Source organism: Phallusia mammillata, chromosome 1, assembly GCF_965637545.1.
Source record: "Phallusia mammillata chromosome 1, kaPhaMamm4.hap1.1, whole genome shotgun sequence".
Lineage (NCBI taxonomy): Eukaryota > Metazoa > Chordata > Ascidiacea > Phlebobranchia > Ascidiidae > Phallusia > Phallusia mammillata.
In genome coordinates, this window is record NC_137252.1 from 12,129,851 (window position 1) to 12,153,766 (window position 23,916).

Consider the following 23,916-nt stretch of genomic DNA (forward strand, 5'->3'; position numbering starts at 1 on the left):
AAGTTGCATCAATTCATCAACATTTAACCCAATCATGACATTAGCCTGCGTATATTCCTCTATTCTTTGGTCGAATCCATACTCAGGATGTAATTGCTACAAACTTCCAAACAAAATTTTGCGGACATGTATAAGCTATACTTTCCAAGGCAAGAAGAAGTGGTTTAAATCCCAACTACGATTAGCTGTGGACAATAATCTAGTAATTTTGTATGGAGCCTTAATTGGTTAGCTGTCGTAATCCCCAAAAAATCGCAATGCGGAACCCAGTTAAGAAAACAGCTATACATTTCAATGATTAAATACCATAGTGTATGTAGCCGAAATAAAAAGACCGTCGAGGTCCACATCCAACCCTCAAAGGTCCGGATGTGGTCCGCGCTCCGCCATTTGAGTAGCCCTGCTTTATAAACCAGATCCTAATTTCGCAAGCAGATAAAATCGCCGAAAGAATGGTGGTAAGATAAATCAAGGTTAAAATAACAGTGAAGAATGGAACTGAGTGGAGTAGGCTAGTGGACTACCGCAAAGAGCGTTAGGTGGAACATCTTTTTGACATATGAAGACTATTTCGGGATGCATTGCAACGAAATAAAACAGCTTAGTTTTGCGCAATGAATCTCTGTTGACTCTTATACAGGGGAAGTATTTTTTGAAATTTAAACGATTGGACGATGGGCATTATTAAGGCACTTTGAAAGAGTTTTTCAGTTAAAAGAACTTGTTTTTTTCTAATCTAAAATAAACGCAGCTGTTTCTGTGGACTCGTATGTTTTGGCCTGAGATGGTCCGGATAAATGAAAAGTTTAATCCAAGTTATTTCCCACCACGATGGAAGAAAGGGCGGTTTGTTAGTTGTCTATTCTCTAATTGTATTTAATTTGTTACATAAAAAGTGCATTTTTAGCCACATAAGCGTTTATATAACACTGATTGAACTGTGTCCGGAGTTTAAACCGAAAAGTGTTGCAAATATTTTATTTGTACATAATTTCAGTTATGTTTCTTTGTAGTTTTAAAACGAAGTCTTTGTACCTGTAAATTAGGGTTGTACAATAAGACCCAGTTTCATTCTAAATTGGGAACATATTATTTCACTGATTTGTTTATATTTTCAATTAAATATTGTTATATATGCCTAACCGTGTGAGTCATTATTTTCTTCTACCGAGTCAATGAGCCTATAAACTTAATCCTAAACTTAAATAAGTATAACTTAATTCTACAAAAAAGATTAAAATGGGTTTCTTTTGAAAGCTTTCTTTCACAGGTCAGATGATTTAGATATCTAAACTTTTTGGGTGAAACTTTGATTAAATTTTGTAAAACCTTGATTTGGACATTCACTTGTTTTTGCAGAAACTTTTTATTGATAGTAATGGAACAGCAAACTAAAACATATGGAATAACGTCACCCATCAGTCTTGCTGGTCCCACACAGAAGGATAAGCTTCTAACCCAGAAACTTATTGAAACAGTTGAACCATTTGGTGTTTTTGAAAAAGAAGAAGAATTGCAAGCAAGACTAAATGTCCTGAGCAAAGTTAATGAACTTGTTAAAAAATTTGTGTCAAAAGTCAGTGAAGAAAGGGTATGTGTATTTTTTTAAACTTTCTATGGTGTTGTTAAATAAGTTTTAAAAATGTTGAATGATTTTTACAACTTGATTGCAAGATCTTGTGTAGGAATTGGTAATTTAAAACCTGTTGATAAAACTAATATAAGTGATTCTTATCTTTAACTTGTTCAAACTCCTGTTGTTTTAGAAATTGCCCAAAACTTTAATTGACACTGTCGGTGGAAAACTTTACACATTTGGATCATACCGACTTGGAGTGTGTGCAAGGGGTGCTGACATTGATACACTATGTGTGGTACCCAGACATGTCAATCGAAGTGACTTCTTTTCAACATTTTATAACATGCTGAAAGAACGAAAGGAGGTAACAGACTTAAAGGTATGTGGACATTTTTGAAGTAAGTTTTTAAACTAGTAATGCTCAATGTCCCAAGAAAAGTATTAAGTTTAAGACCAAATTACTGTGGGCAAGAATTCATTAGGACTGATCCTAGTTATAAATTTATGTTTATCCTACTGTGGGGTGAGTAAAAACTTGATGAGAATAATAAACATATATATAATTCTTTTGATTTATTTTTTAGGCAATTGAAGAAGCTTTCGTTCCTGTCATCAAACTTCAATTTGATGGAGTTGAGGTATATAATATTTGCTGCATACAGAACGTATACATTTATTTCAGAACCAATAGGACTAAATGATTTTATGGTTAAACTTTGAATGGCATCTGGTATTCACTTCTTAAATATTGGTTTAAACAAAATTTTGTTTGCTTGGGAAAAGAAAAAAATTTAATAGCACTCCATATTAACTGTGCTGAAAATGTATATTATATACTTTACAAAATATCATGTCAAAAAATCAAGCATTTTATTTGATTGGTTATCTGTGTAGATGGATATCCTCTTTTCCCGTCTTGCTCTTCAAGTTATTCCCGAGGATCAAGACCTCAGGGATGACAGTCTCCTGAAGAATCTCGACATTAGATGCATTAGAAGTTTAAATGGTTGTCGTGTGACCGATGAAATTCTCCATCTTGTCCCAAATATTGATAATTTCCGCCTCACATTGAGAGCAATCAAATTATGGGCAAAAAGTGGGTGAAAATATGCTTTGAAAAGAATTATTTTCATAAAAAAAGTGTCTGTTTTGTGTAAAAAGTTTTTTTTTGCAATGTACTAATAGTACTTATAGTAATAAATAAAGACCACTGCTATGAATATTATACAGAACATAATGAAAACATTTGAAAAGGCATTTTGTCTATCTCCTTTCTTATCTATTTACATGTTGTTTTACAGATAAAGGAATATACAGCAATATGTTGGGATATCTTGGTGGAGTGTCATGGGCTATGTTAGTGGCAAGGACCTGTCAGTTATATCCTAATGCAGTTTCAAGCACTTTAATTCACCGATTTTTCTGGGTCTTTTCACAATGGTAAGAAACATGTTTAATGCAAAATAACAGTGTTTATGCTTAGCGAATATTTTGCTTATTATACACCACTAGTTATTACGATGTCAGGCCCTAATTATTAAGATTAATAGTGTGTTAACATGGTACATAAAACTATTTTTCTACATCACTCATTGTTTTATGCTTTATATATCTATGACAAAAAGAAGAGTTGTTTTATGTAAAACACAATTCAAAGCAAGGATTTTGTGTGTTAGTTTTAAACTAAGATAACTAGCACATTTAAGTCGTTTTAAATTTCTCATACTTGGTCTGGCATGTATTGACAGGGAATGGCCAAGACCAGTGTTACTAAAGCAACCAGATGAAAACAATACTTTAAACCTGCCAGTATGGGATCCACGTTATAATCCATCTGACCGGTTGCATTTGATGCCAATCATCACACCAGCTTATCCACAGCAAAACTCTACATACAATGTAACTCGATCCTCCCTCACTGTTATGAAAGGGGTAAGTAGTACACAAACAGACATAGTATATGTATATATAATATATATATATTTACTGTATAGTAGCGTTTTTCAACCTTTCTGTGGTCAGGTACCACCTTAAGGTGCTTAGAAAGAAGTATTTTCAATCATACAATTGTTACATACTGCATCTAAAAATGTAGTACAAGAAAAGCTCAACACACTAATGCACAATTTGTGACTTCCTGATTTTCATTGGCCGATTGATACGAGGCAAACAAATTCAGACAAAACATTTTATAAAACAAAATGTTATTAATGCCCTAATTTTGCGCCAACATAGCAAGTGATATGCAACCCACTGCTTTAGGCAAAACCTATTTTTAGTCAGAGTAAGCGATTGGTGTGCAAAAATATGGAATAAATAAAATATCAAAAGGTGTTTATGTACCACCAGAAATGCCTTTAGTACATGTACCACTGGTTGGGAACCACTGCTGTATAGAATTGTTCTAAGTACAGGTTTACATTTGTTGGTCACGCCTGTATCAGTTCACTGCAATATAGTTATGCAAACATAGTTTTGTTTTATTTCCTTGTTACCTATTTTGTACAGGCTACTTAAATTTAAAACTTGTAAAAAATTAGATTTCTTTAGTGCTTTAAACCTTTGATTGTTTACAGGAATTTATTGATGGATACAGGGTAACAATGGAAATCCAGGACAACAAGTCATCGTGGTCAAAGCTGTTTGACAAATCCAACTTTTTTAATGAATACAAGCACTTTATTATACTCATGGCAAGTGCAAGTTCCGACGAACACTTCAGTATGTGGTGAGAATTTCATTTTTTTATTCTAATGTGGTGTGTGTAAATTGAAAGATGAATCTAACTTTACCCTATTTTTGTAGGACTGGCCTTGTTGAGTCAAAAATCCGAATTTTAGTGGGTTACCTCGAACGCAACGACTACATTTTAATTGCCCACATCAACCAAACTTCATATCCTCAAGTAACCAAAGACAACAACAACAAGTAATACATGAAAAAAATTGATGATCAAGTTCAATAGCTAAACACTTTTCATGCTTTCCCAGAAATGTTAATGTGATGCGATGGTTTCTTGGCCTACGATTTGTAAAAGATCTTATTCGGACGGACATTAATCTTACCAATGACATTCAGGTATATAGTAGATGATTTTGAGTGTAAATGTAAAGTACACAAAATGTACTGTTAATGGTAGAAATTATGTTTGTAAATGGGTATTGGCCTAAAAATACATTATATTGATATAAAACCTGGATTCAATGCTGACATGTAAGTCTGTTGCCTTACAAATATGTCTTTGTTTTGTACTATATAAGAACTATGTGTTTCTTGGTGTGACATTTACCTGATAAATGCGTCTTAAATAGGACTTTCAAACATTTGGTTGCGTAACTGATGGAAGAGCAATAATCAGTCATACCACCAACAGTATACTTTCCTATTTAAATTTCTTGTTTTAAGGCATTTACTGATACTTTACATCGGCAAGCTCACAGCTCAAAGGTGTACAAAGATGATATGAAGGTACTTGTCTGGGTATTTAAAAAAATGTTGATTTAGCACTTATCTAAGCTGGACTTAACATTTAGTTAAAACCAATTGACATGTCAATCAAGTGACTATTTTAGGTGGAAGCGACATATGCACGAAGAAATCATTTGTCTCCATATCTACCTGACCATGTTGCTGCTACAATCAAATCAAGCAAAACTAGTAGAAAAAAGGTAAAAGAAAGTCAACTTCATAAGGTTTAATTTTCTGACATACACAGCTTTGTTTTATATATATGCAGTCTTAAATTAGTTTGTTGCAATCACCTCAAGTAAACGTTTTAAAAAAATAGAAACTCAAGTGACCTTTTATATAAAATACAAACTGAACTGAACTTTTAGATGAAATGTTACAATATGAAACAAAATGTAAACAAAATTTAAGGCGATTAACGCACAAGGCATGGCAGGAAACATAGTGGTTTAATGTATGTTTTCTTAACACAGTGCTGTCATACGTTATCAATATTATCCTACAGAGTGTATCCAGTTCAAACTCCGACATGACAAATCATGTGAACAGTCCTTCCACTGACAGCCAAAATCGAACAGATTCACCCATACCAAGTGCGAACTCTTCTATGAACAATGTTTCAATGCTCTCAGTTGATTCGGAATTAGCAAGGGTTAACACACCTACACCACCACTGGAGGTTCCGACCACCAGTGAGTCTGTGGAAACCGATGTTACTGCATCAGTGACATCTACAGTCTCCACGGAAACCCCAATGGTGACATCACCAAGCAAGCCATGTCCGAAACCACCTGTAACACAATCAGCAAAGATTGAAGCCACTGTAGCTAGTAAAGTAACGGATATAGTTGGGAAAGGAGAATATGGCATCACTCGAACAATCAGCATGACTGATGCAAGCAAATTTGATCCCGTTAACGACGACTTGCCACCCGGAGTGGATGAAATGCCTCAAGATCACCTTTCCACCATACCCACTGTTTTAAGCAGTAACAGAGGTCCCCGCATGACCCCAATGAATATTCAAACCATTCCTGTGTTGTCTCGAAACAGCCAAGCAGTCTCTGCTGTCATTTCGAATTTACCAAATCAGACACAGGTAACAGTTTACATTAACATCATATAACAATACCAGAAATACAAAAGAGCATCATACCAAGCATCACCTAAAATGCCATTTGCTTATTGCAGATGTCACATGTAGTTTATCGCTCCCAGCAACACATACCAACTGTCCAAAACAGCCATGTTATGACTTCACAATATAGTCAACAAGTTCAGCCAATCTCTCCAACCTATCAACAGTACCAGCCTATTGCCACACAGTTTCAAATACCAGTAGCTCAGCGCATCATTCCTACAACCAACATGCACATTCAGGGTTATCCCGTTCGCCAACACCAAGTATGATTTTTGCTTGTTTTGCTTATGGTCTTAATTTTTTTATAGGATTTTTAGTCTGTGTGGCTTAAATTTAAAAGCAAGTTAGGGAACTGGTTTTTAATACTACCTTTAAAACACTAAACCAATGCAATGATCAATTTGCTGGCTGTGTAAAAAATATTTGCAAAATGGTCACATTTTTAATAATAGCGCTATCACATTAAAACCATTTTAGAAATAAAATAGACACAAAAACCACCTAGTCCTTGCAGCTGTTTCTTATCTTTATATCATGCTATGATAACGTGTAAAGCAATATGTTTTTGAAGGTGTTTGACAAAGCTGGTTCTCTGAAACGGCCACATTCTCCTCAACAAAACGACATCAATTGTGTTCCACAGAAGATTTTCAGTCCTGAGCGAAGCTCGACAATAGGCAGCATAGTATGGATTGTGATTTGCTTTTTTACAGCAGATATCATTTAGTCATATGTCTTTGACACAACAAAACACAGTGGTTTTCAACCTTTATTATCCAGCAGCCCACTTTAGCAAGCCAATGTTACTCTCAACCCTCAACCAAAACTTTCCATCAATTTTTTAGAATAACTAGACGTAAAGTAAGACTTTAGGCAAAAAAAAAGTTTGATCCAATGGGGTCGTGACCCATGGGTTGAAAACTAGTGATGTAACAAAAATAATTTGGTCATCACTTTAATAACGCTTAAACTGATAAAGATTACCCAAAAATAAAAGATGTTGCCATTGCATGCAAAGTTAGAACAAAAGGACTTGAAACTTGTACATTGGGACTTGTCCTACTTTTAAGTGTTCTATTTCTCTTCATTTTATCAACTAGTTTTACTGCATTTGCTTTGCAGCGAGAAAAGGAACTCACCGATTCTCCAACTTCCAACCTACGGACTGTACCACGCTTGAAGGACAACATTAAATTCAAAGCAAAGTTAGATATTTGCCTGTGTTATAATTCATTTCAATTTAATGATCTAACAGCATGCTTGTATATTCATAAACTGTAACAACCTTTTTTGGTAAGGTTGGTTTGACTATTTTTTAAACTACCTAAATTTAGTGGATTAACGTTGATTTGTACCTTTGGCAACAAATGTTTTTCTGTTGTAACCAATTTTTGTTTTGCCTGATGATATTCATTTTAGGGCTGCTTCCAACCCTCCGCGCAGATGACAATGTTCACTGGAAACGGAATGGTAAGTAGTCTGAAACCTACACCAGGGAGCTGACTTTTGAAACTTTTTATTTTAAGTTTTAGATATGGTTTGGTAAATGCCTGTTTCATATGGCCAAATTAACAATTTATTACCTAAGAAGTGCTTAATTGTTTTGTTTACCAGTTTAGTCAACCATGTTGTTTAGGAACTTTTGTCACACAAGGGCACTGATTTTATCAAGGTAAAAATCCTCATGGATTATGCAGGCCAATGAGAAAGAGAACGGTAGGAGCCTGTACCAGGGTATGTATGCTTACAACCCAAGGCGTACCAACATATGTATATACAGATGATGTAGTTTTACTGACAAATTATCGCTTGTACATTTTTTGATATTTCAACGGCGGGCGTGGATTTTTACAATGAATATTTCCTATGTCGGAGGAAACTGTTACACCCCAAGAACTAAACTAGCTTCAAGATCATTAGAAGACTGCTTCAGAAAGAAGTTTTGCAAGGACGCCGAGATGAATTGTTGCAAGGACTTGGTTTTATGTTGTGTGATTATAAACAGGCGTCTTTGGTACATAGTGAAGTGGTTATCCAGAAAATTGTGTTTTACGATTATGTGTGTTCATTATTTTCAGTTGGTAGTGTCCTCTGTTAACTTTCGCCCCTTATTTCTGCAGGTTGTTTTCATTTTACATTATTGACCTTGGCAGGATTTCCATGTCACCCATCTATTTGTTTTTCTACTTCTCTCGTGTTATTTTATGTGTACATTGTACAGGGTTCGTAAAAAAATCGCAAAAAAAATAAATAAAAAACCCCTGTCCCAAAATGGTCTCACAAAAGCTTTTGTAGGTCTGATAACATCGTTTAAAATAGTCAATGTATTTTAACTAGTTTATTTGAAATAATACTTCCATGAGAACAAACAACACAAATAACATCAACCTTCAATGACAAAAGTTCACACATTTACATACAATTTTCCATGAAATCAGTACAGTTTTATTTTCACTTTAGCAGCAAAAATCAATTGCAATGATAGATTGGTTAACTGTACTAGCAGCACTAGCTTTTAAACAAAACAGACACTAAAATTACAGAATATAAAATCAGAAATTGGTATGTTACATCTATGCTACACAAACTTCAACAGTGCATCTAATAAAAATTTGGCAAGTAAAATACAAAAGGGGAAAAACTAGTAAACATTATTTTTACGACATGACCTACGAGATGATCTCAATCTGGATTGCTTTGATTTTGTTGACGTTGTGGAATCCGGTCTCTCTGATTGTCTTGAAAAGCATCGCTGGTATTCTGTTTGCCATACTGAAGCTTCTGCTTGTTTTTTCTGCAACAGACAGTTTAGTAACAATGGTAAAGGTTGCTTGCTCTGTGGACATGATTTGTCATTTCTGTGTAGTTAACCAGTCTGTAGAGTATAGTAGCTGCATGTGCGAGTTGTTATTAAACAAACTTTGCAGACCAATCTTTTTGGACTGCCCCCAGAAACCTGGTCCTGTTTATCATATGTGCTGTACCCAGGACAATATATCTTGCATGCAAACTTTGAGGATATGCAGGTTGGACATAGTGGTCCTGCATGCCTTAGATCTCGTCAGGCACTGCCATATTCTGTAGAATGGGTAATTAACAATACATTAACCCTAGTAACAAAACCTGTTATTCTGAGAAAATTTCCAATTTTTTCCCTTTCAATTTTTGATTGCATGCATATTACTGTAAAGTTTGTTACCTGAAAAAGTGCTTTGGACAGAACAGATGAAGCCCGACTAAGGCATTTCTGTTTTTGTTTCTTCTTTTCTTGTTGGTTGTAGTTTAATCGCTGCAGAGCTCCAGCATGTACCTAATTTGTGATGTAAAGCTTGTTAATAAACACTGGTTATATCTCAATCATTTTAGTCAGCCCATCAAATAAGTAACAAGCATCAAAATAGGTGTTCTTTCGTTTCTTTAACAAATCTGATGAACTTATATCATGCATGAAAAGATTCTTCTTAAAAAATACATTAGTAAACAGAAAGAAAAGTCATGAACCTACTGTCTGTTTTGGTGCATGCACATTATGTGTTCGCTTTCGTCCAGTTTCCTTCTGATCATCTGCCCATCCATAACTCACAAAAGGAGGTTTGTCACAGGGGGAAGGCTGTGAGCGACTGCGGCATCGTGCTGTTGATTTCCTTGAGGCTGGAAAAAACACAAACCATATTGTCTCCAAATCTTTATGGGGTAATCAAATGAATGGTGGGGTCAAATAGCTGCAATAATGGACCAGAATGTTTACTTTTTCCTGAGGTTGCAACAAATAAAATAATTAGTAAAACTTACCATTATGCAAAATTCAAACACAACACAAAAACTGTTATTAAAGCAAAAGTCGAATAAAAGTTAAGGAAGAACTTTTGCCATGTCAGCTGAACACGTTTTAAACTTGGTAAATACTTTTTGGTGTTTGAGTTGCAGAATCGACAGTAAAGGTTTTCTCTTCTTTACATTCTTCATTTTCTGAGAGACCATCGAGCCTTTCTTTTAACACATCTTGATCACTTGTTTTCACATCGCTGACTCTATAACAAAAAAACAAACATAACATTTACCTCCAGAGTTGGCCAGTGGTTAACAATGTGAAAAGGGTTTTTAACTTTCAATACAATGTTGCCAATATAGGTATATTGAAAACATTACAATTAATTCCTCATAAAATTTCAAATACAAATATCAATTACTCTTTTGTTTCCTCTTCAGCAATTGATGTTGTATCACTTGAGCTACTGCTTTCAGATTCCCACTTAAAAATCATGTGACCATGCTCTTTTTCACGTCTTTGCATTCGATAATTGACTTGATCCTTGTAAACTGTGTCAAAAAATTCCTGACCGGGTGAGGCATAAGCATGTTGGTATTCTGATTTTCTAACCCTTAACTTCATTCTTACTGAGTTATGTCTAATTTTAACTTAATTTTAATGCCCTTTATACTGCAAGGAAAATAACGAATTTAAAACGATCGCATTAAATATAGTTTGGTAATGAACAAATATCACATATACAATACTTGATATTATTCCTTTCTTTTTATAACAAAAAAATGCAATTTTTCATCACTTTTAATTGCCTACAAAACAAATACTAAGAAAAAACTGCAGAAGTCGTTCGCTTTACGAACGGAATATTATTTCAAGCTGTTCATGGCAACAACCGCATTTTGGCACAGAAATGTTATGTTCCTATATTTTAATTAAAATGTACAACCTTTAATCAAGAGGCATTTTCAAAATACAAATTGTTTACAATACAATTATTTTAAACATAAGTCTGAATGCTGTTTAATTAGCTGTGGTGAAGCGCTTGAAACAGACCAGCGATCACGTGTACTCATGTGTAAATCATTATGTTTATATTGCCTAATATTGAATCTTTCGGCGGTACATACCGGTATATAAACTTGAGTCACTTTTTAAAATGTTTGATTCAAAATTCAAATCACAAAATTCTCCATCGCAGATGGCTAAAATTATTAATCGGCGATGGTCTTTTTCGTAGTTCCATACGCCCCTGCAAAGGGTTTGGCGGTTGTGATCTTACTATTTCCTTGGTTACAAAAAAAAAACTGGCTTTTTGCCTACTTGTTGAATTGACTTTGTGGGATCAATTACCCAGCGCAACATTGTTTTGTCTTGTGTATTGTGACAAAGAATACTTATAGGCAGCATAAAAGACACTTATAAACCAGTAATAGCATGGATGCCCGGGTTAGTCTTGTTTACATGTGATCACATGGTGTTGCAAATAGCGATCAATTAAAATTTGAAATTGTTTCGTTTGGCTTCGAATTTACAAAATTTGTTTCGTCATAAACTGTACCCGTGATGTTATTAGGGCGACAATGTGGAATTATGATCTGTACAAACGTATTTGATACGTTAAATAATCAACACCTCACAAGCATTTAATTCCACACAGCTGTATACCATATGTTGTCACCTTTTGTTGACTGTTTGTCGTTGACAGTTGTACGTATATATACATGTTGTTTCGAAACAGACGGACTTCAATAAAGAATCAGATCCAGCAAGCGTCGGGGTCGCTACATACATGGTGACCCCGACGTGATCAGAACCAGCAACACCTTCTGAAACTTTAACCACCCAAGCAGCGACGTGACCTGAAGTAGCAAAAATCGCCACGGAAATGGAAAACAAGCAAAAACTAGAAGGGTGGCTTTCTGATATACTTCCATGTTAGATATTCTATACGATATTTGCAAATGTACTATACACATCATTTGATCTACACATATGATTGTTTTTGTAAACAAAAAATTTTGGGTCCCCACACGCGTGTTTGTGCGGATTTACGGTAAACAAATGTTGCGGTGATTTTTACATTCTTAAGAACAAATTTCTAAAAAGCATTAACCCAACAATAAAAAAAATTTGTACTATTATTGTCATATAATTACAAAAACATTAAAAAAGAACGAAGCAAATACTTTCAATTTAATCTCTTGCTTTGACCCAGATATTGTCGTCCAAGGTCGGGTTTTGAACACATTTTTTTCTAGAATGCTGTAACAGTTGTGTTACAGACACTTTAAATTAAAAAGCAATTTGCTACAAGTGTATACATAACAAATTGTTATTCATTTAACATTGTTTCGCAAAACGAGTACCATTGACCTGTAGTAACCTCTCAGGGTGAACACGCCAAACGACTGTTTGACCTTTTGACATCGTTTTCAATAGCACGCCGTCCTTAGTGTTCAACAACACCGTTTAACCTAATTTATACATGCCTTGAGTTGATTTCTAAATTGATTGTCAAAAAACGCTACGTTATGACGAAAGAAAGTTCTCAACTGTGTTAGTAATACCTACTAGTTGACCTTAAGTAACCCGTGGTCATGCGGCGGCCAACCTGACAACGAGCATGTAAAAACATTTATCTTGCAAAAAAGTCAAGTTTATTTTTTTCATCTTTATTTTGATTAACAAAATTTTGCTTGACATATACGAAACCGAAGCACGCTTATTAGATTTAAATCACGTCATAGGTGTGAAACGTTTGCCAAAACTGAAAATGTGGGTGATAACTTAATAAAACGAAATAGCATTGCTGTGCAAAAACAGCTGATTTTTAATCACCGAAACGACGTCTTGTAAAACGTCTGTCTGACGTCAAGCTGAGCCCTCCTGCTATCGTAAACCAGTGAGTTACTCTCTTGGGACTTCTGCCTACAGTGTCTTTCTTGACCAAACGAGCGTTAGACACATTTACGTTTCGGGGGCATGTGGGTGAACCTCTGGGTCATTCGGGGTCAAACTTCTGGAGGATCAAGTTCAGATTATTAACTAACATATGTCCAAATTTGAATAAATTTGAAGCACTCTTTCTTGACCAAACGAGCGTTACAAACCAGCGTTAGACAGAAAAAAAGAAAACTAGAAAAAAAGAAAAAAAGAAAAAATGAAAAAAAGAAAAAAAGAAAAAAGGAAAAAGGAAAAAAAATGGACTAAAACAATATGTGTCCCATAATAAGCGGACAAACTAGAATGGACCACAACGTCGATGACGATGATGTTTGTTAAAAACGCTCAAACTTAAGTTTGTATGTTGATGAATATTGTATTACCAAGCTACGCCTAACTTTGTGTTATGTTACATTTATTTACACTTTTAAGATCTAACGCCTACCTCACATATGAGATATGTCAAAGTTTAATGTATTGCGTATTGCCTAAATCTAAAGCTTTGATAACTTGTTAGTGTACGTTAGATGTAAAATGTCAACTAAACTATAACTTGTACGGAGAAATATGTAATGTGTGTTTTTGATACGGTGGAATAACAATCTACTTAATGTGCCGTTCATGAGCAAAACGCACAAACCGAGCGATCAATGAAAGTCGCCGGCATGTCATCTTTAGAAACCCTCGACTTGCTGAGGTTGCGATTATGTGGGAAATCATATTGAGCAGATCGCAATGCTGCCATATTGTATTGCATTCATTAATTTTTTACTGTCTGATCCCACGGTCTGTAAATCCGTGCATTAGGGAACGTCAGCTCCTCGCAAACAAATCCGTGCTGTCTGAAGGCTAGCGAGTTGAGCTTAGTATTAGGGTGTAGAAAACTTTGCAAACCGTTATCAACGCACACACACATAATTTCTTGTTTGGCCCGATTACTATTTTTTTGACATAACTCTTCACCTCCACTAAATAGTTATCACAATACGTTTGCCGCAATATTGCTGTTTATATTTTTGTTTTTGAAGTTTTTTATCCTGACAAGACCGAGTAACATTCACCAATATACACAAGCAAGCACCGCTGAAGAAATGACCGCGCAAAAGAAAACAAACAATCATGTCGACCTCTGTAAACCAACAAGGAAACTACTGAAGCATGTACAAGTCGTGGGACAATTTAAAAGACTAAGAACGAAAGAGCGCGCAATGGTCATTGGAAAGAACTGTTTGGCGGCGGTCGATTATGTGTTTGGTGATGTAAAGAGTCCAACTTTTACCAAATTTACCCCAATCGTAATCATTATACAGAAAACACTTGTCAGGGGGGATACCTATGTGGAATTATGATCTACACAAACGTATTTGACACGTAAATCAATCAACACCTCAAGCATTTAATTCCACACAGCTGTATACCATATGTTGTCACCTTTTGTTGACTGTTTGTCGTTGAGAGTTGTACATATATATACATGTTGTTTCGAACGAAACCATATCACTATAACTCAACTCTTGTTCTAATACAAAGTCACTATGGATATTATTGTGCACAGACGGACTTCAATTACGGATTAGGCGAACAATGTGATCAGTCGCTACAACAATATATTTTTCGTTTATGCTTACAGTGGCACAAAAAACTTTCAGACTCGAAGTAAATATCTAATAGTCCAGCATAGCAAGAGAAAAACCCAGAAAAAAAGCATGTTTACAATAACGAACACACAACGCATGTTATTTCCCTTCCGTTAACATAAGGCTCGCACGGCACGTTATAACCGCATAGTATTTCAGCCACATAGAGATAAGCACCGTGTTGTTGTCCGTTTGTTCCTGGTATAGCCTGTGGTGTATCATCAACACAAATGTAACTGGATGCATGTTTCGTGTCTGTGTAACCTCCAGTCATTATGTAACCTGTGTATTCGATCGTCCAACCATCAGGACAAGTCTTACGACTTGGTATCATCAACTGAATGCAATTGACAAAAGTTAAACACTAAACAAATAAATAAACAGTGGTTCAGATTCAGAAGGTGTTGTAAAATATTGGTTTGTCAAGAGCGGAAATTTTGACTGCTTTTAAAACATTTTCGAATCCGCTTTCTTTTGCATATTTACCCTGTCAATCTAAAATATAAAGCTTAATTGCAAATTGAAGTACGCTGCTGTGTGCCATTGTTTCTAGCCCCAATCTACTCACGTGATTATTGCCATTAACAAGACAAACTGCACATGGAACTCCTTGATAGGTCAATGTTCTTCCCTCAATTAACGAAAGGTCAAAAAGTCCAGCCAAAGAGGAATCGCGATACTCAACTCCGACCACGTTGGCGATTGCTGCAAGAAATTAAAATCGCTTTTATATCGCGGTTCAATGATAAATCAGGCAAGTTTGTTTTTTTAATAAAAATTTCCCAAAAATGACTATTCCAAAAATGACTTTATTGGCCCAATGGAAATTACACGAGGGCAACTATGGTTTCTTATGTTAAAGGACTGTATCAACAAAACAACAATTTAAATCAACGAAAACCTTTAAAATCCCCAACAAAACCTGTAAGGCTGGTCTGAAGGCTTTATAAACAAGCACCTCTTATAACTCCAAAATAATCATTACGTTCACCAAAAATAAGCTTTGGAATGAAATATAATCTAATGTTTTTCTATTACTTTAAAGAGTCAGCACAGATTGAAATTGATAAACAAAAAGTTGTTGATAAACATTATTTATAATTTTTCATTCAAATCCAGACAACTACGATTAATGCAGCAATTTTACCAGCACGAATGGTGAAGCGTTTTAGCTATGTATGTTAAACATTCAATTAAATTACCAACCGGTATTTCCGCTGTAATGTCTAGATGTGTAGGTCGGAATACTATGTAGGCATAGAAAGTCTGAGCCACCACCGACATGAGTATAATATGATCCACCAGCAAAACCTAAGGATAAAGTTTTGTATCGTTACGACCTGCGAAACAACTCGGGCGGCAAACGGTTTCAAACTTATCACAACGTTGTAATTCAATTAAGCATGCGTAATTTTGTGTGCAAAAATTTGTTATGACGCCAATTTCAGACACTTTTTTTCCAAATAAAGACTGGGATTCAGATCAATTCATTGCAGGTTGTGTATACTGACCCATTTATTGCATTCGTAAATCTCATTAAAGTGTTGTTATCACTTATTAGTCGAGGTTAGCATTTCGGTTGTTTTTTAAGCGAATGAGATTTACCTTCATAAACAAGTCGAGTTCTGTCATGTATTGGACAATCTCTTCTTCCCCACCTGACATACGTGGTACCTGCATGCGTAAAGAAAATGCAGAAACCCATAAATCGGTTTAAAGGTGTTGACCATGTAAAATTTTCTTCCCATTAAACTTAACACCATTCAACGTAGCTACCGAATATATGTGTTCAAAGTCAAAGGCTAAAATAAAGATCAAAGCAATAGAATTGGATTGTAAATTTGATTGATATGTAAATGGGTGTTTAAAAATATATTTGCGAGATATATTTGTGCTCACCACTAAAGTTCAAGCGCAAATTCTTAGCGTTAATAATGCTTACCAACTGACGGGATTTCACCAGCAGGCCATACACTCTGCAGAAAGTACAGCGCCTTAAAATACAATGCAAAATTCGATACGCTGAATGTAACTTAACTGACGTTGTTTTCGGACAGGTATCTCTTTTCAATTGTGTGTTTTTGTTTTATCTGAGCTTCGTAGGTTGTTTGCTGTTCTTTGAAATTGGCAAAATCTTTTTCAATTCTAGAAAAAACTACTTTTACTATAAACGTAAAAATAGAACCACCCAGCTCATTGCTTGGTGGATGAAGACTATAATGAACTCTATGTCTATTGAATTAAGTTCATAAAGCACATTCGTCCTGACGATTTTGAGATATGTATACATATATATTTCGCTTTGACAGCATCATCAGTTTCAATGAAAAACTTCTTCACGATTTATGCGCGGTATTTTTTTTTGAGGAATAAGAAAACATATACCTCTTCAAGTTTCTCAACACCTCCCTCGTCAAAGTTGCAACCGAAATCAGCGCACACACGGTCAAAAAAGCTGCCAAAGCGTATGGTTTTTTGACCATTTTGGAAGAGGAAAATTTTCTCATCTTGCGACTAACCTACGTGCTGCAAACTGTAAAGTGTAAAAGAGAATGAGAGCGAACACAGTCAAAACAGGATGCCTTAGCTCACAAGTTTAAATAGAACTGGGTAAATGACTTAGAATTGAATGCGTTGATATAAATGGAGCTTTCCGCAACTAGAAGGTTGACCAAACTTTCTCTTTTCCAGTCCGTTACATTCATGAGTTTTCTTCATTGCGCTCGTGAGGCGGGTATTTAGCACCCTTCATTTATGACATTTAATTATAATATTTAATTTAGCAGTTTAACAAAGTGTGTTTGGGATAACGCTATTCTACATGCGTTGTTGAACTATTTACTTAGTTATGTAAATATTGCGGCCGTAGTCAAGCACTTGCAAAATGTCGCACACCAAAAAAAAAATTCTGCTAAACTATTTTGAAAACTTTACGACGCAACAAACGTGTCTTTCGGGTGTCGTTTAAAGGCATGTCAAGTTTAAGTCTGACTGAATTAAATTAAAGCGATAGTTACATTCATAAAGTCGCACTAATATAACAGTTATTATATCTGAAAAATAAACACGGATTTTCCACGTACACTGGGTTATCGATTGTTCTACATGTCGTCATTTAATTTATCAAACGAGCAGCAGAGAAAAGGACAAGGTTCCGGAATTGAATGCTGCCCACTGAAACTAAACAAACAAGTCACGTGTGATTTGCGTCGATAATCGATCACGTGGTCATTCAGGATACTGTGACTGACAGAATTCAATTTGTTAACTGATTTTTCTGCAACTCGACAGCGGACAGTTAGGTCGACAAGTTGGCATTTAAATTGAAAATAAGTTTCTGCTATATAAAAGGTAATTGAAACTTAAATTTATCAATGTGACAACACAAAGCTGCTGATGAAAAATTAGGGCACAGCAGATCAACGATTTTATTGCTCTAAACATAAGTAATCTGGGCGACATTTCTTCGGGGCCCAGATTCAGGAAATTTCCTAAACTCGAAACCTATGATTCGCAGAGATATAGAAATGCTTTAAAATGTAATAAAGTATATTTGTTTTCCTAAAGTTTCGAAGGCGTACTTTCAAACATTTGTTTTCATAACTTTAAAAGAGCCAGATAAACCTCGGTCCGTCTGCGGGTCGAATACCTACAATCGAGTCCCTGCTGGCTTTAAAGCAAAGGTAGCCGTGAGAAATTGAGAATACTTTTGCTTTTCGGGTTTTCAACGCTATAACACTATTTTCTACACACAAAAAAACGTTTATCTTAGTACATCTTTCTAAAATAAAATGTGCAAAAAACAGTTTCTGAAATGAGTTCCGAATTTAATACCTGACGGCCATTACAGTAGGTATAGTAAGAAACACAGTCCAAAAACTCATTAAACAACAATCACCAACATTTTAAATGACAGGGATTTGGAACCGATGGACCCTAATGATGCATCTTTTGCTTTGCTTAGGGCAAATCCAGGATTAAATCGTTTACGCTCGAGCAGCGCTATTGTCATTTGAAGCGCATTGTCTGGCAAATGCCTGGTCTCGTGGGCCAGCTTTAACGATGAAAAAAGGATTGATTTGTACCACGAAGTTGTTTGGAAGAGTGCGTTTGTTTTCAAACAGAGAAAAGTTATAAATTCAGTTACTCGATAAGTGCTAGTGCATTGAAGTTCGTTTTAAACTCTGAAGTGTGAATTGCGCAGTCTAGCAAAGTGATTGGTAAAACGTTTATTGGAATCATACTTTGAATAGCACAATTGGTCTTAAAACGCGGTGTCAGGCTAGTGTTTTAAAAAATCAGCAAAAAATTAGAGAACATTGTTACACATCTGCATGTAGGATTGATTTTTTACTTTTTAACAATGAACTAATGTATTCAGCACGAGTTAGACGCCGTGTTGTCCTTCAGGCGCATGCTGAAAAACGTCCTGCTGATTTTCTCACGTTGTTGTTCGCTTCGCCTTTTTTCACGAAATTGTCGATAAGAGACTGTTGGTGTTGCGTTGAACGGCCTCCCACCCTTATTTGTCACTGTGGTTATGTTGTAGCTGCGCTAGTTTTACAGTTTAAAAGTGTGGTCTCGAAAGTTTATTGCTTTCTCCTTAGCACAGAAATGTATTGGCAGAAGATTTTTTGCTAGTTTCTCAGCATATAATTGTATTGATAGCAGGTTTGGCATTGCAGACGCCTGTTTTGTATCCAAGTTTGTGGGTATAAATCTGTCTTCAGAAAACTAACTCAAGTATGTTTGGAGTTTATTTCGTTTGGTGAAAGAAGACATAGCAATACAATTGCACTAAAACGTTGAGCTACAGACCAGGGCAAAAAAGACAAATGCGCCAAACAATCACCACTTACCGGGTGGCTTTCTGCAGTCAATCGTTGTTGTTTGAAATTTCGTGTTTTTGAATAACATTTTTCGTCTAGCAAGCGTGTGATAAACCCCAGCCATAGTTAGGTGAAAAAAGTCATACAAAATGGAAAATGCTAATGCATTTCTTTCTGGTCTATTTCGTCATGGAACTTCGAAAATACTTATTGTTTCAGGCAAGGTTTAAAATGTGGGTAACCACAATATTGCTTGCGGGCACATTGGTTTGAGCTGCGTCAATCCTAATGAAATAATGGACCGTTCAGCAGAAGGAAATCTTATCGATACAAACAATGCACCAGTAAAGATTCCACTGGAACGGTGCGGTCATGAAGCATTATGACGCAACGTAATATGTTCCACACTTTCTCAATGATCATTATGACGTCAGTATCTGTATGTTTTGCCAACCGAAATAGTCCTGAAGGTAGGTCTTGAAGTTTTACCACTTTTTTGGCACTGATTTCCCACTATTTGGCAGGTAATCGATGAACCCCGATGGTCAATTGTCGCTAAGGTCTTAGCCTGGGCGACAGTTGAAGTAATATATCACTAAAAAAGGATTAATTTGTTGCAGGAGGTGTGTTTTAGGAATTTTTTTGTCTACAATTGTTGCCGGAACTGCTTGGACATATATGCCACCTAAATCTATATTGCATTTGTTTTTTTGGAAAAATCACATTTAAAATCTCCGGGGCGTTCCGGTACATGTTCGGTGGTACCCATATATGGTCATCCCGTTTTTAAAGGTTTAAGAGGGAGCATATCAACAAAAATTAAAAGCATTTAACAAAATATTTCTTGTTTTAACAATCACAAGTAAAAAGCCATTGAGTCGAATAAAATCTATTAATCGTGACGTAAGTTGCCTGTTCAAAACAAATGAGCAAAACATCGTTCTGATCGTGATGCATTTGAAACCCAATGCAAAATTTATCATTCGGAATATATTGATGGCACAATTTGTGTGAGAAACCTACAGCGAAAGGCGAGCACCAACTACGTATAAACGTCTGTCAGACTTAGTTTAAAATCAATTTGTAAGCATACAGATGTTTAATAATTTATGCAAGGGATTTTCTGGGCCAACAGTAAAATTACTTTCCTCCTATTCTGTCAGTGTTTTCTGCAATTTTTTCCTCGCTACGTGAACTCCTATTTAGTTAGCAGCGGTGTAGAGTTGTTAATGAACATCTCGTGTTTAAACACTTTGCAACGCTGGGAACGAAAGCTGTACAAAATACGCCAATATTACTATATGCTGTGTGTGTATAAAATTTCAAAGCGCCCTAATATGTCAAAATGTTTTGTTAAATACCTCGCAACCTATCCATTATTCATATTTATGTTTTCGTCGTAGTTGTTTCTGTTTGCTAACAGGTAGTTTTTTTGACCCCTTTTTGTCTCCGCTGTCTTTTCCATTTTGCTTTGTCGACGTGCAATCATGTAAATAATTTTTGAAACTAAATAAAAAGCTACTTGTATTACGAAATAATTTGAACTTATATTGATATATAGGCGTAGGCACCCGGCATCGGGCTTAATTTATTGATTTGCGTCGCCCCGAAGTTCCTATATCTCCGTGGCGGGAGCTTGTCAATTTGTTTTACGGCAAGCGGGTGTTAAAACGTTCCTGCTTAATTGATTTTCTGCAGTCAAATTTGCTCGCCAAACCAGTTGCTGTGTCTTTCGCTGTTCCGCCCCAGCCGTGGCATATGGCGGAATTGGAGATTCTAATCCGCCATTGCTCTTTTCCGTTAACCTTGGACCTAGGCCATGATCCGTAAAATAGCGTCCTCTTTCGTAATCCTCGCGAGTGGCATTTTAAATGATTACTTTGTAATTATCTGTTTTGGATTCAAATGAGTTATCGGATTAAGTGCTTACATTGCAGCTTTCTTACATTTGAAATCTGTAAATGATATTGCTCATCGACTTTATCTGGCTTTTGAATTGTGTGGAAAATGATGAATCATGGTCTTTTTGAATAAAGCTATAGCACAACAAACAAACAAACAAACACAAAGCTACATGTTTAAATTGAAATTTTTGGTAAAAAGTAGCTATCTTTGTCTACGTTAACTAGTTGTGCTATACACTAGGTTTTAAGACAAGTTTAGTTCATTATAAAAATAACAAGTTAATGGAACAGTGTTTAAATCTTGAAACCATTTTTCAAACGACTATTTTGTGTATTTTTAAACATGTTTTTACTTTCTGGCAAGATACCCAAATATCTTTAATCAGGAGCACTTTGTTTCTTCCGCAGCAACTGTTCATTCGCGGGCCGGAAGCAGTGTTGTGTTACCATGCGTTGCCAGGCAACGTTCTTCCGGTGGATCTGCCCACGTGATCGAGTGGTTTCGCTCTAGCGAGCCTACGCCCTTTTTCATAAAAGTAGGAAGACTTTCGGCTCATGTCGATACCAATTTTCAAAGTAAGAAAGTGTGCAAGGCTTTCTTATGACGAGAGCAGTTCGGCTTTAATAATAATTGGTGTCAAAAAGTCCAAATCCAAAATAAGCAAAGTTCTTTTACAAAGTTAGCTGTAATTACTATGTTTAAAAAGTGTGTAGTTTTCTGGAAACCCGTGTTAAAAAAATTGTTTTTTTTCTGGCCGTTAAAACCAGTTGTGCAAATCATTTTGATTTTCTCTATATCTCAATTGTGTTATATTTACACAGACATATGGGGTATTCAATTATTAACAGCGGTGTCTAATATGGGAACAAATTAGCCGGTGTATATTAGATTACAATGGAATAATGTCACACGAGCGTCACATTATTGACATATTCATTTCTCCACATGTAATACAGAGCACGGACCTAGATCTATGTAGTTAATTTATTCATTGACACAGCCCAGTACGGCTAAAATAATAAGCATTTTAGAAACAGAGTTAGGGCCTTTTAATAATTGACATATTTGCCATGCTTTCTGGTAAGTGCTAAAATATAACCACTTTATCATCTTTCGTTTTTTTGCAAGGCTGGATTGAGCTCTACAAATCAAAAGCACGTCCGACTGAATTAACAGGTGGATAGGTGTAAAGTGTCGATGTTGTCGAACAAGTTGGGTGTCACTGTCAATTTTCACTTATATAATCTAAACACGCTCCAAGAAAGCTGTGTACTGACACGGCGAACAATATTTCAGCAGGCCCCCTTTAATTTGTTGACTACCTAGAATTTAATTTGACTATATGACTAAGATTATACAGTTTGAGATTTGCATGGAAGCAGAACAGAAATTTCCCATATGTTGAAAGCACGACAAACACTCCTTGTAATGTATGTAGGCAATGTAGGTTATTGTGAAATGCACATGTTTATTAAAAAGAAACAACGCGCGCCAAATTGTACTTAGACGTAAAATATTAAAGGCATGGCATTATGTTTAAACTTGTCCTAGGTAAATTACGTGAACGTGCTTTATTTTCTGTGCTTTCCAGCATATGACTAGGTATAATATTTCATGGCATTTGGTAACACGTGATGTATTTTTAATTGTGACTTCACTAGAAAGAAACATTTATAGGAGTCCGCCCCATAGACTATCAGGGATTAGCTCTAATGGGCAAGTGATGTCACTTTATGTAACTTTTAGTGGTGTCACCTGATCTATACAAATGCTTGCTGGGTTTTAAATTTCACTCCTTGTGTCTGAAATAAAAGGTATTTGCTAAAATACTTTACCAATCTTAATTAGTATCAACGTAGAAGAAGAAAAAACAAACAGCCAACATATGGACAAAAAAGCTTTGATGTTGTTTTGTGATGTCCTTGTCTTTTTTTCACATTTTAAAACTCTAAAGCCGACATGTCAACTTTGACTAAATATATGCCTGACGTAAGGAAATAAGATTTTTCTTTTAACATCCCCTCTATTCACCAAACGATTTCGTAATCGGTCAAAACAATACGCGCCCAAAACATTTTTCATCCCAGTCCATTAAATGGACTAAATTTTAGACCAGCTTAATCTTAAAATAAACCGCGGTTTAATGCCAAAAAAACTGCAATTAGCTGCTATAAGATTGCACAACGTTCTCATGAATGCCATGCTACAATTTAAATGAATCAAGCCAAACTACGTCCGATATCCTTTAAAATTTTGTAGTTAAAACTTTGACTTCAAAGGCACCCATTGTATTTGTATTTTCTAGGAAGAGTGTCATTAATAAAGACGACACCATCCTCAACTTTTTTATCGGCGTCTCTTTCGGTAAGAAACCTAACGTTAGATGATGCTGGTTCATACAGATGTCTGCAGTCCGTGCTTGGTTCAAAGCAAGGATTCGAAAGACATGAGAACTTGGTTGAACTCATTGTAACAAGTAAGTCAAAGTTTCGCCTGCATGTATTGCCAAGAATACTGTACGCAAGCTTATATTGGAGCTTTAACCGCAGTCATAGAGTTGCAAGCTGGCCCGAAATTCGAGAAAGTATAAGCCGAAGCCTGGCCCGTACCAGAATCGTTTAGGCACAAACGTTTGATTGGCAGGC

The 23,916-nt window shown here is 35.7% G+C and overlaps 4 protein-coding genes across 6 annotated transcripts in view; 2 read left to right on the forward strand and 2 right to left on the reverse strand.

The window, feature by feature from the left end:
* The first annotated feature begins 754 nt into the window (after positions 1–754).
* LOC145228199 (poly(A) polymerase beta-like) lies at positions 755–8,460 on the forward strand. Of its 2 annotated transcripts, XM_080093207.1 has the most exons (18): positions 755–846; positions 1,360–1,591; positions 1,767–1,958; positions 2,164–2,217; positions 2,474–2,675; positions 2,881–3,019; positions 3,328–3,511; positions 4,156–4,307; positions 4,385–4,507; positions 4,570–4,657; positions 4,985–5,047; positions 5,152–5,247; positions 5,553–6,146; positions 6,239–6,451; positions 6,760–6,873; positions 7,311–7,393; positions 7,608–7,658; positions 7,825–8,460. In XM_080093207.1, exons 1-17 carry the CDS (start codon positions 770–772, stop codon positions 7,633–7,635), a joined length of 2,634 nt encoding a protein of 877 aa, XP_079949333.1. In that variant the 5' UTR covers positions 755–769; the 3' UTR covers positions 7,636–7,658; positions 7,825–8,460. The 2 variants fall into 2 exon arrangements, with proteins under 2 accessions (XP_079949333.1, XP_079949339.1); XM_080093213.1 differs by lacking the exon at positions 6,239–6,451 and having other exon boundaries at positions 770–846.
* Positions 8,461–8,507: 47 nt separating this feature from the next.
* Positions 8,508–10,643, reverse strand: LOC145228215 (centriole, cilia and spindle-associated protein-like). Its single transcript, XM_080093224.1, has 5 exons — positions 10,379–10,643; positions 10,095–10,219; positions 9,694–9,839; positions 9,388–9,498; positions 8,508–8,982 (listed from the first exon to the last, which is right to left on the reverse strand). Exons 1-5 carry the CDS (start codon positions 10,579–10,581, stop codon positions 8,830–8,832), a joined length of 738 nt encoding a protein of 245 aa, XP_079949350.1. The 5' UTR covers positions 10,582–10,643; the 3' UTR covers positions 8,508–8,829.
* A 3,770-nt stretch (positions 10,644–14,413) lies between these two features.
* On the reverse strand, positions 14,414–17,255 carry LOC145231413 (uncharacterized). The gene is made up of 7 exons (XM_080096342.1): positions 17,215–17,255; positions 16,923–16,992; positions 16,480–16,531; positions 16,143–16,211; positions 15,744–15,848; positions 15,106–15,242; positions 14,414–14,874 (listed from the first exon to the last, which is right to left on the reverse strand). Exons 1-7 carry the CDS (start codon positions 17,253–17,255, stop codon positions 14,611–14,613), a joined length of 738 nt encoding a protein of 245 aa, XP_079952468.1. The 3' UTR covers positions 14,414–14,610.
* A 2,311-nt stretch (positions 17,256–19,566) lies between these two features.
* LOC145220420 (uncharacterized) overlaps positions 19,567–23,916 on the forward strand; it is a 28,491-nt gene continuing 24,141 nt past the window's right edge. Inside the window, exons 1-4 of one of the 2 annotated variants that reach the window (XM_080087649.1) lie at positions 19,567–19,836; positions 21,679–21,846; positions 22,400–22,447; positions 23,577–23,747. In XM_080087649.1, the coding sequence (XP_079943775.1) occupies positions 19,749–19,836; positions 21,679–21,846; positions 22,400–22,447; positions 23,577–23,747 (475 nt within the window). In that variant the 5' untranslated portion in view covers positions 19,567–19,748. The remainder of the gene's footprint in view (positions 19,837–21,678; positions 21,847–22,399; positions 22,448–23,576; positions 23,748–23,916) is intronic. The other variant, XM_080087650.1, reaches the window with a different exon arrangement.